At 37.0% G+C, this 13,227-nt stretch overlaps 1 protein-coding gene across 1 annotated transcript in view; it reads right to left on the bottom strand.

The window, feature by feature from the left end:
- Nucleotides 1-2,942, bottom strand: part of LOC145668445 (UBX domain-containing protein 4) — a 49,046-nt gene extending 46,104 nt beyond the window's left edge. Inside the window, exon 1 of the mRNA XM_081736319.1 lies at nucleotides 2,548-2,942. Coding sequence (XP_081592445.1) covers nucleotides 2,548-2,629 — 82 coding nt within the window. The 5' untranslated portion in view covers nucleotides 2,630-2,942. The remainder of the gene's footprint in view (nucleotides 1-2,547) is intronic.
- Between the last annotated feature and the right edge of the window lie 10,285 nt (nucleotides 2,943-13,227).

Raw genomic sequence — 13,227 nt, 5'->3', positions numbered from 1 at the left:
GGCGTCAGCAACAGACAGTGGGTATACTAAAACAAGGGTAGTGAAAAAACACTTTGTATGGCATAAAAGACGCGCCCTGTGCGTAGCATAGTCTTGAAGCGCTTCTATGAACACTTTGTACACTGTACACTGTCTTTATATAATGTTTCACTCCATCCGTCTTTCTTGTGGAGTACTACCAGGGTTGACTGGTTTAAACCAGTTGTTTTCTTTTTTTTAAAAAAAAAATGGTTTAAACCAAAAAATGAACACTTTGTACACTGTACACTGTCTTCATATAATATTTCACTCCATCACGTCTTTCTTGTGGAGTACTACCAGGATTGGCTGGTTTAAACCAGCTGTTTTCTTTTTTCTTATAAAAAAAAAATGGTATAAACCAAAAAACGAAAAATGTTCGTAGAAGTATAAGTGTTTGGAAAATCTTGATGAACAGAAATTTGTGGGTTATCACGTTTCACTCCCGTGTATTATTCGTATTATATTCAGACCTAAATTCCCCATCCATTACTCGAAGAGATTATACTACAAAAACAACTTTGGGTAAACTTTACAAGATACGTTCCAGCTGCACATCCATAAGTAGGGCCCTTTTAAAACGTATAGTAGAGTAAGATATAAACAAGTAGGGGTTAGCTTAAGGTTAAGTAAGTTTTGATCCATTTTCATAAAATTATTAGTGTGTAATTTCTCGTTTCTGAGTGAGTATACGTGCTGGAGTGGGCGTTGTAAAGTTAATCCACAACTTTTTAAAATAAGTTATGGATGTTTCTTCTGTGATTTTTTTATAGTTTATTATTATTGTTATATAACTGCAAACAAAGAGAAATTCTAAATATTGTTTCGTTTTAATAATGTTTACTATTGAAACAATACCGGTATATCGAAATACCATACTTTGTATTGGAGGGGTTTCATGCAAACCCCTCGAGAAGCATTTATTGAAATCAGAAGTATATTTGGTATCTATTTATGTATAAATGGGTCAGAGCCAAAGTGGACAGGATATCTTTATCTACTTTTCTTACTGATATGCAAATTAAGTCGTATTTTTTTTTAACTTGGACTAATAAAAGTCGAAGTGAACAAATTCGGACTAAATTAGTTCTGTACTCTGCAGTATTTTGAAATTGTCCATATGTAATTCTGTATAATGGTTTCACTTGTGCAACTATTTATCTTTTTGTCCTTCTGAAATGACTCTTGACAATTATATTAACAAGTACGTAAAGGCCAATACAACGTATTTTTTGTCAGAAGTCCTTCGTGAGTGAGTAAGCAGATGTATCGCATTTGTGGCCAATTAGTCCCGATTTCGAATCAAAATGAGGGGCAATTTCTCTCGAAAGTAAGCCGAGAAGCGGTTGGGATTCCACTTTAAGCTTATGTGACTCCTTCCAGCATAACCTGGTTATTGTATATTAACACCAAGAACAAACAAACTTATTTCTGTCCATATGTTATATAAATAGATATAGCAAATTATTTAAAAAAAAAAAAAAAAAAACGGTTGTTTGGTTTCTTCAATAAAAAACATGGTTTTTGCCAACTCTCAGTACTACATCCTAAAGAACCCAAGATTTTTTGACTACTTGTTCAATTCTATCGTAAATTCAAGTAACATTCCTTCTCTGGATTTTACAAATTCATGCCCCTATAAAACGGGATAGCACCCAATTTTTCTTTATTTCACCTCATTTGGTTAAGATGCAACTCTTTTCTTATTAGTTTCCGCTCTACATTTCTGTATTTCCCTCCTTTACTGTAGCATACACGTCTCATGTCAGTTGACAAGACAGTGGCTTTGACACTGCCATATTTTGTTCTATTGCCTGTTTTACTGTTTTACCTAATTTTGCATCAATATTATGCGAACTTATGTCCTTTTTTTTTTTGTCTCCCTAATTAATCACCCTACACTGATGACCTTCATTACCTTTTTTTGTTACTCTCATACTGACATTTCATCTTATTCCATTTATTTATCCGTAAATTCTGTCCTTTGGTCTGCCATATGCGGCAGTTAGCCCGGCTTAGCTTACACAGAATGGTGCATTGGAAAAATGTTAGATTAGGTTAGGTTTAACACACTTCAATAAACTTCTATGCTTTTGTAGAATATCCGCTCCTAAGTGCAGAATTTAGTTCATTTACTTAATTCGTGAGAATATATATGAACAAATTTTGTACGAATTCTGATTAAATGCAACCACAACAACGTCGTTAGGCGACGATCGATTAATTTACTATTTTACACAGTAGTGCATAACAGGCTACCATCTGAGCGACTTCAGCAGGGCATCCATAACCGAAGTTGGTCCTAAGTCGACTACTTACGCCATGGTAATACAAACTATCACACTCCCTCCTGAGAATCCTTGCTTTGAAACATTTGTCCTTGCACTAAAACCGGACTAATTACACACATTTACTCTTATCGATATTTCGCCCTAGATCAATTTTCAGAATTGTCCACTGTGTAAAAAATCTTACGTTAAAACAAAAATAATCGACACATACTTAGTTCGATATGTAATTTATACAAACCTGCTACAAAAACAACAAAAAGGGCACTTTTGGCTTTTGAAGTGGCAATTGCCTCTGGTATACTTCCTTCAAACCACTTCATTATGACACCTGCATAAGTTCTATCCAAATGTCCTTAACTTTTATAAAAGACCCTACGTGGGGAAGTCCTATGATTAATTTACTATTTCCACCTATTCAACACCTTCTGCCCGTTTCTTCCAATTTCCGTCAGTATTTACAAACACTAGATGTCCTGTACTATTGTTCAAGAGTAATTTAAATTTAAAATGTTACAATGCAGTTTCGAATTCTTCATGCAAATGTTATGTTATACATTTTTCACCACCACTAAAATTTTCTTCCCTATTTCTGACGTGTTGACGCAGCACTTTAAAAACTATGACGCCACTGTCGCGGAGAAATAAATGACTTGCGATATTGCGCAATCTGATTCATTCGTACAGGGTGGAGAAGAGTGAATTTTCAGTGTCTGTAATTTTATAATTTGACCATATTTAATCGGAACTCGTATATTAATTTGGTGTGTGTTCTTATTATTGCAATTTTCGGTACGATTAAATTCCGTTCCATCTCTCGAATTTTCAATTGCCTAATTCTCACTACTACACCTTAGAGATTTTTGTTTGATTAGCTATTTTCCGTCATCATTCGTATAATATGTGTTTAAGAAGGGGCTAATTAACGTCCTAACAGTAGTGCTGTTAAACTTCAATCTCAATTCAGCAGCATAAATACACAATTGTGTCTACAATACGTATTAAATTTAAAACTTGAGGGCTCATTCCATAACGATCTCAGTGAACGCAACGTACAATCTGAGTTACAGTTTGTGATATTATGAACAGCAGGAATTCATTTTAGCAATGATGGTTTTCCGTCGCGGTAGCAAAGTTTGGAAAGATAGGTACGGAATGAGCCCCACCTCACCCCACCCCCATTCAGAGAAAATATAGGATTTCGCAAATAGAATTCCTAATGCAATAGCCCATTGAAAGTATCATATTGTAAGCTTAGATTTCAATGTCTTAAGGCAGTCCCTATTCCATGAACATTCTTCCCACTTTCTTCTGACTGGTTACATATCTGGGGCCTACTTCCATGTCAGCCTTCGCAATATTTGAGGATTGCGACAGAATGAAAAAAAAAAATTAAATTAAAGGACCGGTAAAACTGTGAGGCCTGTGAAGGAGGGAAAATATCAAGCTTCCCAAGGATGCTACTAATCATGCGTCAGAACGACTTTGCATAAGGCCTGTAGTGTTTATTATGTTTATTTTTGTTTAAAGCTTTGCTTTAACTAGTCTCAATTGGATTCATAGTAGCTCGTATTCAGACTCACCTCCCTCAACTGGAAATTATTAATAATCGTAACACATCAAAACGAAGGGAGATAATTACAGGTCATTAGAAATATTAGGATCATAAACAGAAAACTATTGGACAGATATGCTAAAGAATACAGTGTATAAAAACTACTTTTAAAAAGAAAGAACTCAGTACATATTTGGTGAACCCTACCTTGCACTTGACCTGTACCGGATCTAGAAATTTCGTGCACCCTCGCAAGAAAATTTGAATGTGCCCCTCTATATTCAATATTTTTTTAATAGCACATTTTAATGAACTATTCCTAGTGTTCTATTTGCTACGGAACAGAGATTCAAATACGTTTGAAAAGAAATCCTTCCCCCTCGACTTCATCTCCGCAAACTTCCGTATAAGATCTCTCTTTTCAATGGTCGAAGCTGTCTTATGGTTGATTGCCAACATTCCCATGCCGCTGATTCAATCCTGTATCATTGAGCACCTTGAATAGTACTTGATCCTCTTTCAGCGGAATTTACAGTCACGGGAAAAGGCAGGAATAAAGCAAGAGTAGTAAAATTTCAGGATAACTTGGGGAAATAGTATCATATTAAACTCAACGTATAGTAATACCGCCAATTCAAGAACAGTGTTGATCTTTGAAATATGGCTTTTAAATCCAGTGCGAAGGGAAATTAATTCCAATGGTAGTGACGGACCAATGTCTTGTTGGTACTTCTTTTGTAGTTTTTCACCCTTCACACTAAAATTTCTTCATCTAAAGGTTCACAAGTACTTTTGGGAATATGATTGAAAATTCATCAAGATTGTCAGTAACGATGTAAAATGGTTCTCTATTTCATTGTACGTGATACCTTGAAGATTGTAAACATTAACCCTGAAGAAAGCTTCTGTGTTCGAAAACTGATGATCTACAGTTCTTCGAAGTGTTTTTTTTTTCTTTTTTCACTTTGGGTTGCCTTTTTTCTATGAGCACAGGGTTAACTTTCCACTTCGCAGCAACAACTGTGCCTCTTGTTTTATTTGATAGTATTCTTCTCTCATTTTCTTCAATTCCTCTCGGCTCTCTTCAAGAGTTTTCTCAAGGTCAATTTGTATAGTTTGGAGAAGTTGAGATGAGATTATACAGTTGTGAAAATATTTTTGACAGCACAACAGTCAGAAACACAAAAACGAAGGAATCTATGACTTTCGCCAATCACTCTGCTTCTGATACCTCGTTAGCCTTTTTACTTGTTAGTGAAAGTTTTCGGAGAGTTTTCATTACCTTAACATACCTCAACCTGATAGCTACAATGAACTGATACCATGAAGCCCATCTGATCGGATCGAGCTTTTTCAAAGTGAATGTGATTCTTCTGTCAACGATGACAGAATATCCCACCTATTTATACTTTGGCCAAAAAATATATACAAATCCTGGAGCGTTCTGAAGTAACTGGCAACTTCTTTTATACCTTTGACTGCATCATTAATAACAAGGTCTACAATGAATATATAGCTCGTTCCTCAATTTCTTGAAGTCTCTTCTGAGCACCTAAGTAAGCACCACTCATCACAGCAGTGCCATCATATCTCTGGCCTCTGGATTTTTTCACAGATAATCCCCATTTTTCCAAATGACTTAAAATTAGAGTTGCAGGTCTGGATGCAGTTGGATTTCTTACATGTAAAAACCCTAAAAAACACTTCTTCGATCTTCCATCTCGACCCGTCTAGAAACTTTGTCTAGAGGTCTCGAAATTCGAGTCGAGACAAAATATTCGCACACATCACCCGGAACATTATGACCACCTACCTAATTGTCAGTATGTCCACCCTTGGCACGGGTAATAACGGTGACTCGTCTTGGCATGAACGCAATGATCCTTGGTAGGTCGCTGGAGAGAGTTGGCACCACATCTTCACACGGTCACCTAATTTCCGTAATTTCCTGGGAGGGGGCGATTCGCTCTGACATCACGTTCAATCACATCACGGATGTATTCGATTGAGTTCAGATCCGGCGAATTGGGGAGCCAGCACATCACTTAAAACTCGCCCCTGTGTTCCTCGAACCACTCCATCACACTCCTGGCCTTGTGACATGGTGCATTATCTCGTCGAAAAATGCCACAACCGTTGGGGAACATAGTCGTCATGAAGGAGTGTACGTAGTCTGCAAGCAGTGTACGATACGCCTGGGCTGTCATAGTGCCTTGCTTGAGCTCCACTAGACATATGGATGCTCACGTGAATGTTCCCCAGAGCATAATCAAGCCATAGCCAGCTTGTCTCCGTCCCGTAGTACAGGTGTCAAGGAGCTGTTCCTTTGAAACACAATAGATTCGCACCCTCCCATCATCATGATGAAGTTATCGGGATTCATCAAACAATGCAACGCCAAGGTCCAGTGGCGATTGTCACGTGACCATTTCAGTCGTAGTTGCTGATGTCGTAGTGTTAACATTCGCACATGGATGGGTTGTCGGCTGCAGAGGCCCATCGTTGGGAATGTTCGGTGCATTGTGTGTTCAGACATTTGTACTTTGTCCAGCATTAAAGTCTGATATTAGGTCTGCCTCAGTTCGCTGCCTGTCCTGTTTTACCAGTCTGCCCAGCTTACGACGTCCGACATCTGTAATGAGATGGGGGGGGGCAACCTCTAGACTTTTGGACGCCGTTTCCCCTTGGTTTCGCCACTTGTTGAAGACACTCACCACAGCACTCCTCGAACACCCAAAAAGTCTTGCAGTTTCCGAAGTTCTCGTGACGAGTGTTTCTGAGCGAATACTTTCTTCAAAATAATATTAAAAATTATAGAAAGATTTTCGAGACATTCGAGTCGAGTCGAGATTTTTACGAACAGTCTCTTCTCGAAAATTCGAGTCGAGAAATACGTTTGTCTCGAATTTTACAAAGTGTGTCTCGACTCGAATTCGAGTCGAGATTCGAGACATGTCTCGACTCGTCTACATCCCTAGTTTTCTAAGCTATCGTTTACTTCTGTAAAATTTATATAGCGAATAATGAAACTCATTTGATATTTCTTCGATAAATCTTGAATGGTAACTAGGCCGTATTCATAAAGTTGAAAGATATTCTTCCAAGTATAAGGTTGAAGTAAAAGGTTCAGCTTTAATGTATAAGGTAGAGGTATAAGCATATCCTTTATTCCGTATTCATAATAATTACCTTATACTTGCAAGGTTATCCTTCATTGTTTAAAGTAAATGAGCATCTAGATACAGAAATAGCTAGCTTATTAAAAAATTCCACGAAAATGACTAAAAATGATACAGCATAAGGAATCTTCCTTACAAACTATAGTAACTGATGAAAATAAATTGCTTGTGAAGTTATAGTGTAAGGTGTATAAGCTGCTTGTTAATAAATTTACTGTTTGTAAGGTTCAACTTCATGTTCACGTGTGATTAGTTATACGACAGTAATCATAACATGCTGTTTACAATAACACTCAAGTTCTCCTTATTTCTTGTCTTGACGACGAAGAGCAAGTTCATTATGATCATCGAGTTGATGATGATCATCATCTGGTACTTCCCCTCCTTGTTCGAAATCCGGATCGCCTAAAGCAGGGATGTGCAACTTGGTACAGTGGGCGGGCTAATCACAGAACACTAAATGGCGTCGCGGACCTCACTGTAGGTATATCATTTCTACGACCATTGAATAGTATAGTATGAAATGATGGAACATGTTCATAGTAATTTACATCACAATAACACAAAACAACTGTTATACTGGTAACCAAAATATTTACACTCTAAAGAGGAGCACAATAATGTATTTAGAACTTTGTCGATACATCTAGTAATCCTTATACCGAGGGAAATTTCTCCCAAGTACCTGCGCTTGCCAAGTGCTTGTCTTCATGGCGTTTTCAAGTTTCGCACTGTGTGATCGATGGAAAATTTCTAGTTCACTCTTAACAGGTTTTGTAATATATATATATATATATATATATATATATATATATATATATATATATATATATATATATATATATGTCAATCCTTCCCCATCGATGAAGTTATGGCCCTGAATTTGGATTTAAGCGGCATCGGAGGTGTCACTGTTCGTCTCAGCAACCTCAAAAACTATGGATTCGACACTTATATCGGTCATTTTCATTATGTATCCTCCGTTTCTTCCTTCAAATTGTACTTTCAAAGTGAAATGATAAAAGCCGTGCTAGGCCCGAATCCCTAGTTTTTGGTAAAATAGTCATATCATACCAGACATAAATAATTAATGAATGAACGATATCATAACCATTTTCTTTAGCTTCATATGGCAGTAAATCCTTTACTATTGATGTGACAGGATCATATATCAAGTACATCCTCATAACGTTTGGATACGTTGAACATCTGCCGTTAGGGATGCATTCGAGTCGAGTCGAGTCGAGATTTAAGCCTGTCTCGACTCGACTCGAGAAAATGTTGTCTCGACTAGAAAATATGTTTCTGTTTCGACTCGTGTCTCGACTCGACAGTCTCTGTCTCGACTCGACTCGAATTCGAGTCGAGACGTCTCGAAATTCGAGTCGAGACAAAATGTACGAGTTAAAATATACGCACACATCAGCCAGACCATCATGACTACCTACCTAATTGTCAGTATGTCGACTTTTGGCATGGATAAAAACGGCGACACGTCTTGGCATACACGCAATGATCCTTGATAGGTCGCTGGAGAGAGCTGGCACCACATGTGCTCACTCAGCTCACCTAATTCCCGTAAATTCCGGGAAGGGGGGCGATGTGTTCTGACGTGACGTTCAATCACATCCCACAAGGGACATCACTCAAATGTCCGGCTCCAGTTTCAATGAAACTTTTTTTGCTGATAGAAGGCATGTATGCATCATTACTTGTGATGACAAATTTTTGCCATGGTGCATGTTTTCTATTTTTTTTTAAATAACTTTTAAGAGTTGTGATGTGGTTATTAGAGATTACTACAGAAGTCCCTTACTACCCTTTGTAAACGGAGCGTTAATGAAGAAAAGTGAAGAAAAACCATGTTGATACATATAAGTCCTGGGGGGAAGTCGTATGGTAGATATGACCTTGATGGCAGCCATCTTGAAATCCGAAATTTTGAATTAAGGTCAAGTTTTCAAAATGGGAATAGGGTAATATGATACATAATTTCGGGCTAGAATTTAATTAGAAAAATAATGGTGAGGTTAGTTTTAAGATACACCCATTTGGGGAAAAGTTACAGGCATATTAATTGTTTTTACTTACTGTGTGCGTAAGTCCCTTCTTACTTTCGTCTCAAGACCTGTAAATCGATCGCAACGGCAGAGCCCGGTTTCGCACTAGTGTTTAGAAATCTTTAAACTCACTTGAGGCAATATTTGAGGATTATTGTATTGTATTTTGCCTTTAATTAAATTTGAACCCACTTCATGATCTTGTGTAAAGTATCACTAAAAGAGAATTTCTGTTTTTATGGAGAACGTAAGCATAGCAATTATAAAAGGTGAGTAAGGTGCGTATGTATTTATAAGAAAGTTTATTTCACGAGTCTTTTGTGGTTCCGCCAACCTATTCTTTAGTTGTTTTTTTTTTTTTTTTAAATACTCATATCTCATAAATAAAAGAGCTATTATAAAATCTCTTACCACTATTCTTTAATACTTATAAAATTTTATTTATTGTAAAAGCACTGGCGAGATATTTCTTATCGCCCATTAAAATTATGGTGGAGCTCCTTTGTGGCTAACGGTTAGCATACTTGCCTTTGACGTGGGAAACCTGGGCTTGATTCCCGGTGGGAGTTCATGTGGTTCGGATTCCACGTTAATCAGTAGGTCCACGTCTCACATAGCCTCGCTGCTGAACGGGACGTTAAACTCAGAATCAATTCAACTCAAAATTATGGTTTTGACTTTATTATGATGTCATTAGCTTAAACGCCCAACTGCCCAGTAATTATAAACATTGACTACATTATAAAATTGTAATTTGTGACGACTAAAATATCAGAAATTAAAGATAATTCTTTGGGTTTTGGAACATTTTGAAAAACGTGAAAAACTGGTACTGCACCGATACAACACACCTTTTGGATTTGTCATTGTGTAAAGTGATACAAACTAAAGAAGAATTACAACTTTATGAAGTTGTATTAGGACTTATTATTTAGAAATAAACACCAAATAAGTGTAATAGTTCATATCCGTATCAAATACCAAGTTTATGATGAATCAACTACACAAAGTAGGATCCAAAAACGCTCATTGCAATTTGTTCCATCCTTCAGTCGAACCAGGAACTGAAACATAAAGAGTGACATTTTCTTTTTAAAGATACTTTGTCCAGCTAAGTATTGTGAAGGTTTATGTCAGTAGAAGGAATTGCATTCCATTATACAAGCGCAATTTCACAACTTTATGTACACATTACTAAATATCGAACACCCTTGTCCATATGATTAGCGTACGCGTCTTTGGTGTGGGAGACCTAGGTTCGATTTCCGATGGGAACTTCTGTGATTGTGAACCCACGTTAATTTGTAAGTTCACGTCTCATGTAGCCTTGATGCTGAAAGGGACACTAAACTCTAATCTAATACTAAATACAAATATTTAAAGAAAAATGATGACGCACCAAGATGACGTGAATTTGGCTATCAAATCCATTTTGTGTTTTCAGTTATTTTCTAGTAGTATTTTTTCTAGGCATCCTTTCAAAAGACAGTGATGCAAATTTCGTAACTGCAAATTCCTGTTAGAAGCGATGAAATTATCCGATTAGATGATGAGAAATTAGTGAAATCGTGGAATGAAGAAAGTGGGAGGAACGGAAGAACCCCGAGGAAACCCACGCACACGGTGTTTGTCCACCACAAAGTTCACTTGGTGCGAGCTAGGATCGAACCAGGGTCCCCAAGCACCAGAGGTGAACGATCTACCACTGAGCCACCGCGGCCCCGCTTTAGAGGGGCCATGACGTATAGTTGAACTCATTCTCGTAGTATGAAAGGCATTATTTATAATTATGCATGATAGGATCACAAACAAAATTTAAAAATATTATGTGCACTTTCTTTTAACAAACATTATATTGTCTTTTATGGTTGCATTTCTCTCTTTCATCCTAACACAAAACAAAACTAACTACAGCTGTGACACGAAGGAGCTATTTCGAAAAGAAACAAGCTGTGTTTCATAGAGATGTGTACCAAATGATAGAAGTATAAAGTATTGTTTTCTTTCCTGTTTATTGATATCAGTTGGTGTTCTTAATGAGTTTACTCATTAGTTTAAAAAGAGGATATATGGAATTTGGACATATGTTGTACGTATTCTCCTGAGAAATTGATGAGACCAAAAAAATTATAAGGACAGATGGAATAGGTTTAAGCGCATCTACGTGACTTTATCAAATATTTATTTTCCATAATGGTACCACGCGGAAAACTTGGTATAGGCCTACTTTCATCTTTGCCTCCCTCTGTTAGCTGTTTTGTATCATATATATCAGATGGTTTTGATATTTCTTCTGATCATTAAAACAACAATGGTACCTGTGTGCGTGCAGAAATGCAAAAGCACAAGGTAACTTCCTATTTGTTTTGGAAACAACAAACCCATTTCACGTGTGCCTGAGAAATTGAGCACAGCGAGATCGGGTGTTTACTCACGGTCAGTTCGCAGGAGGAGTCCATGGTAAAAGATTTGACTATCTCGAAAACACTCGCAAAACCTTACAAATACAAAAGACTGCGCTTCAAAGAAAGTTTAAACACAGATGTTTCAATTTTCTTTTAGCATATTTCTTCACCAAAAGAGTCAGTTCATTGTATTCGAAAAAGGGAAGGGAAAAAGGGTGAATTTATATTTTATGTGGGGGGTAACGTTGTAAGTAGTATAAACAATACATACCGCTTCCGACTCTGTACTGAAGCACTTCCTTTAGCGGTATATCACTAGATCTATCTTGACCCTCATCCCACCTCAAGTTGTAAAGTAGAAAGGGACAGAAGTATTCAACATGACTGCGCACTTGAGTTTCAGTTCACAATACTAAAACCAGTGAGCAAGTAAACAGTCTTTTGTAGGATCGTGTTTTACTTCTTGAATTTATTTTTGAACATTTCTGTGAATTCAACAACAGAACGCAGTAGAAATACGGACTAGTTTTTACTCCAACCATTACTTTCGCTCCAACCCAGGGATGCCACATTTATGATTTCGTACTAGATTTAGTGATTTTACTATTGAACTAGTGATCTAGTACGTACTTTGGGTAAATAGGCACATTCTAGTGATTTTTTTGCATTTTTTTCTGATGCAGACAAATGAGAAGGAAATGGTTCTTAAAATAAAAGGAAGAAGTATATTGCACTTCAAAACAAATGTAGAAACGTTAAATTATTTTTTCTTTTCCCTCTGACTGAATGAAACCCCTGCTGTGTAACGACCTTAGGTAAACAACGGCTATCTTTGGTCCGCTACCTCCTTTTGTTAGCCGACATGAGATGGGTTAGTTTTTTTTTCTGGAAGAAAGTGAAGAAATAATTATCCAGTACATTTACGTTTTGTCAGGCACACAGGCGCAGGCTGTACTTGTTTCCTAACGATTTTTTTTTTGCAACATAACATAAATGAAACATATGTACCAGAAAATAGAGGCAGTACAAACGGAAATTTTCATCTGTGACACATTTGATGAGAAATATAGTTAGATGTCACGTGCAAGCACTCTAAACATGTCCTATCCTGTAATTCTATTCGTATGTTTATGTAGGTGAGACTGAGAAATCAAGAAACAATAATAACTGGTTTTCTTCCAGGGGAAAAATCTAAATGTGAAGGGGTGTTACACTGGGACTTTAATTGCGTCCTTTGTACAAGATTAACAAGTAATAGCAATTTTTTAATTTATTTTAGTTCTTGGGGAGAGGAAGATGGAAGCGAACCCTCGTAAGGACCTCTGCAAGGAAACATGAATACTATCCGCCACTGTTTGTTACATTACACAAAATAGTTTTATATATATATATATTGAGTTTTAGTCAGGGTTTTCATTCTGCAGGAGAGGGGGGGATAGTAATACCTGACGAACATTTTCTATTCTCAGAGTGTTGCAATGATAGCATTTCCTCCATTATAACTTGGCCAAGCTAGTTGCATTATATGTAAGGATTAAGTTAGCCTAAAAAGCTTAAATTTCTATGGCTGTTTTACTCTGTAACCATGTTTCTCATTTTCGGTCTACGGGACTCTGTGTCCGGAAATTTTCGATGGCTTCCAAGTCGGAAAATAAGTGTATCAAAGGTATATATATTATATCTATGGTTATATGAGGCATGGATCTACAGTTTAACGTGGGA

This window comes from Thermobia domestica, chromosome 13 (assembly GCF_964235325.1).
Source record: "Thermobia domestica chromosome 13, izTheDome1.hap1.1, whole genome shotgun sequence".
NCBI classification, from domain to species: Eukaryota; Metazoa; Arthropoda; class Insecta; order Zygentoma; family Lepismatidae; genus Thermobia; species Thermobia domestica.
This window is presented reverse-complemented; position numbering and strand designations above follow the sequence as displayed.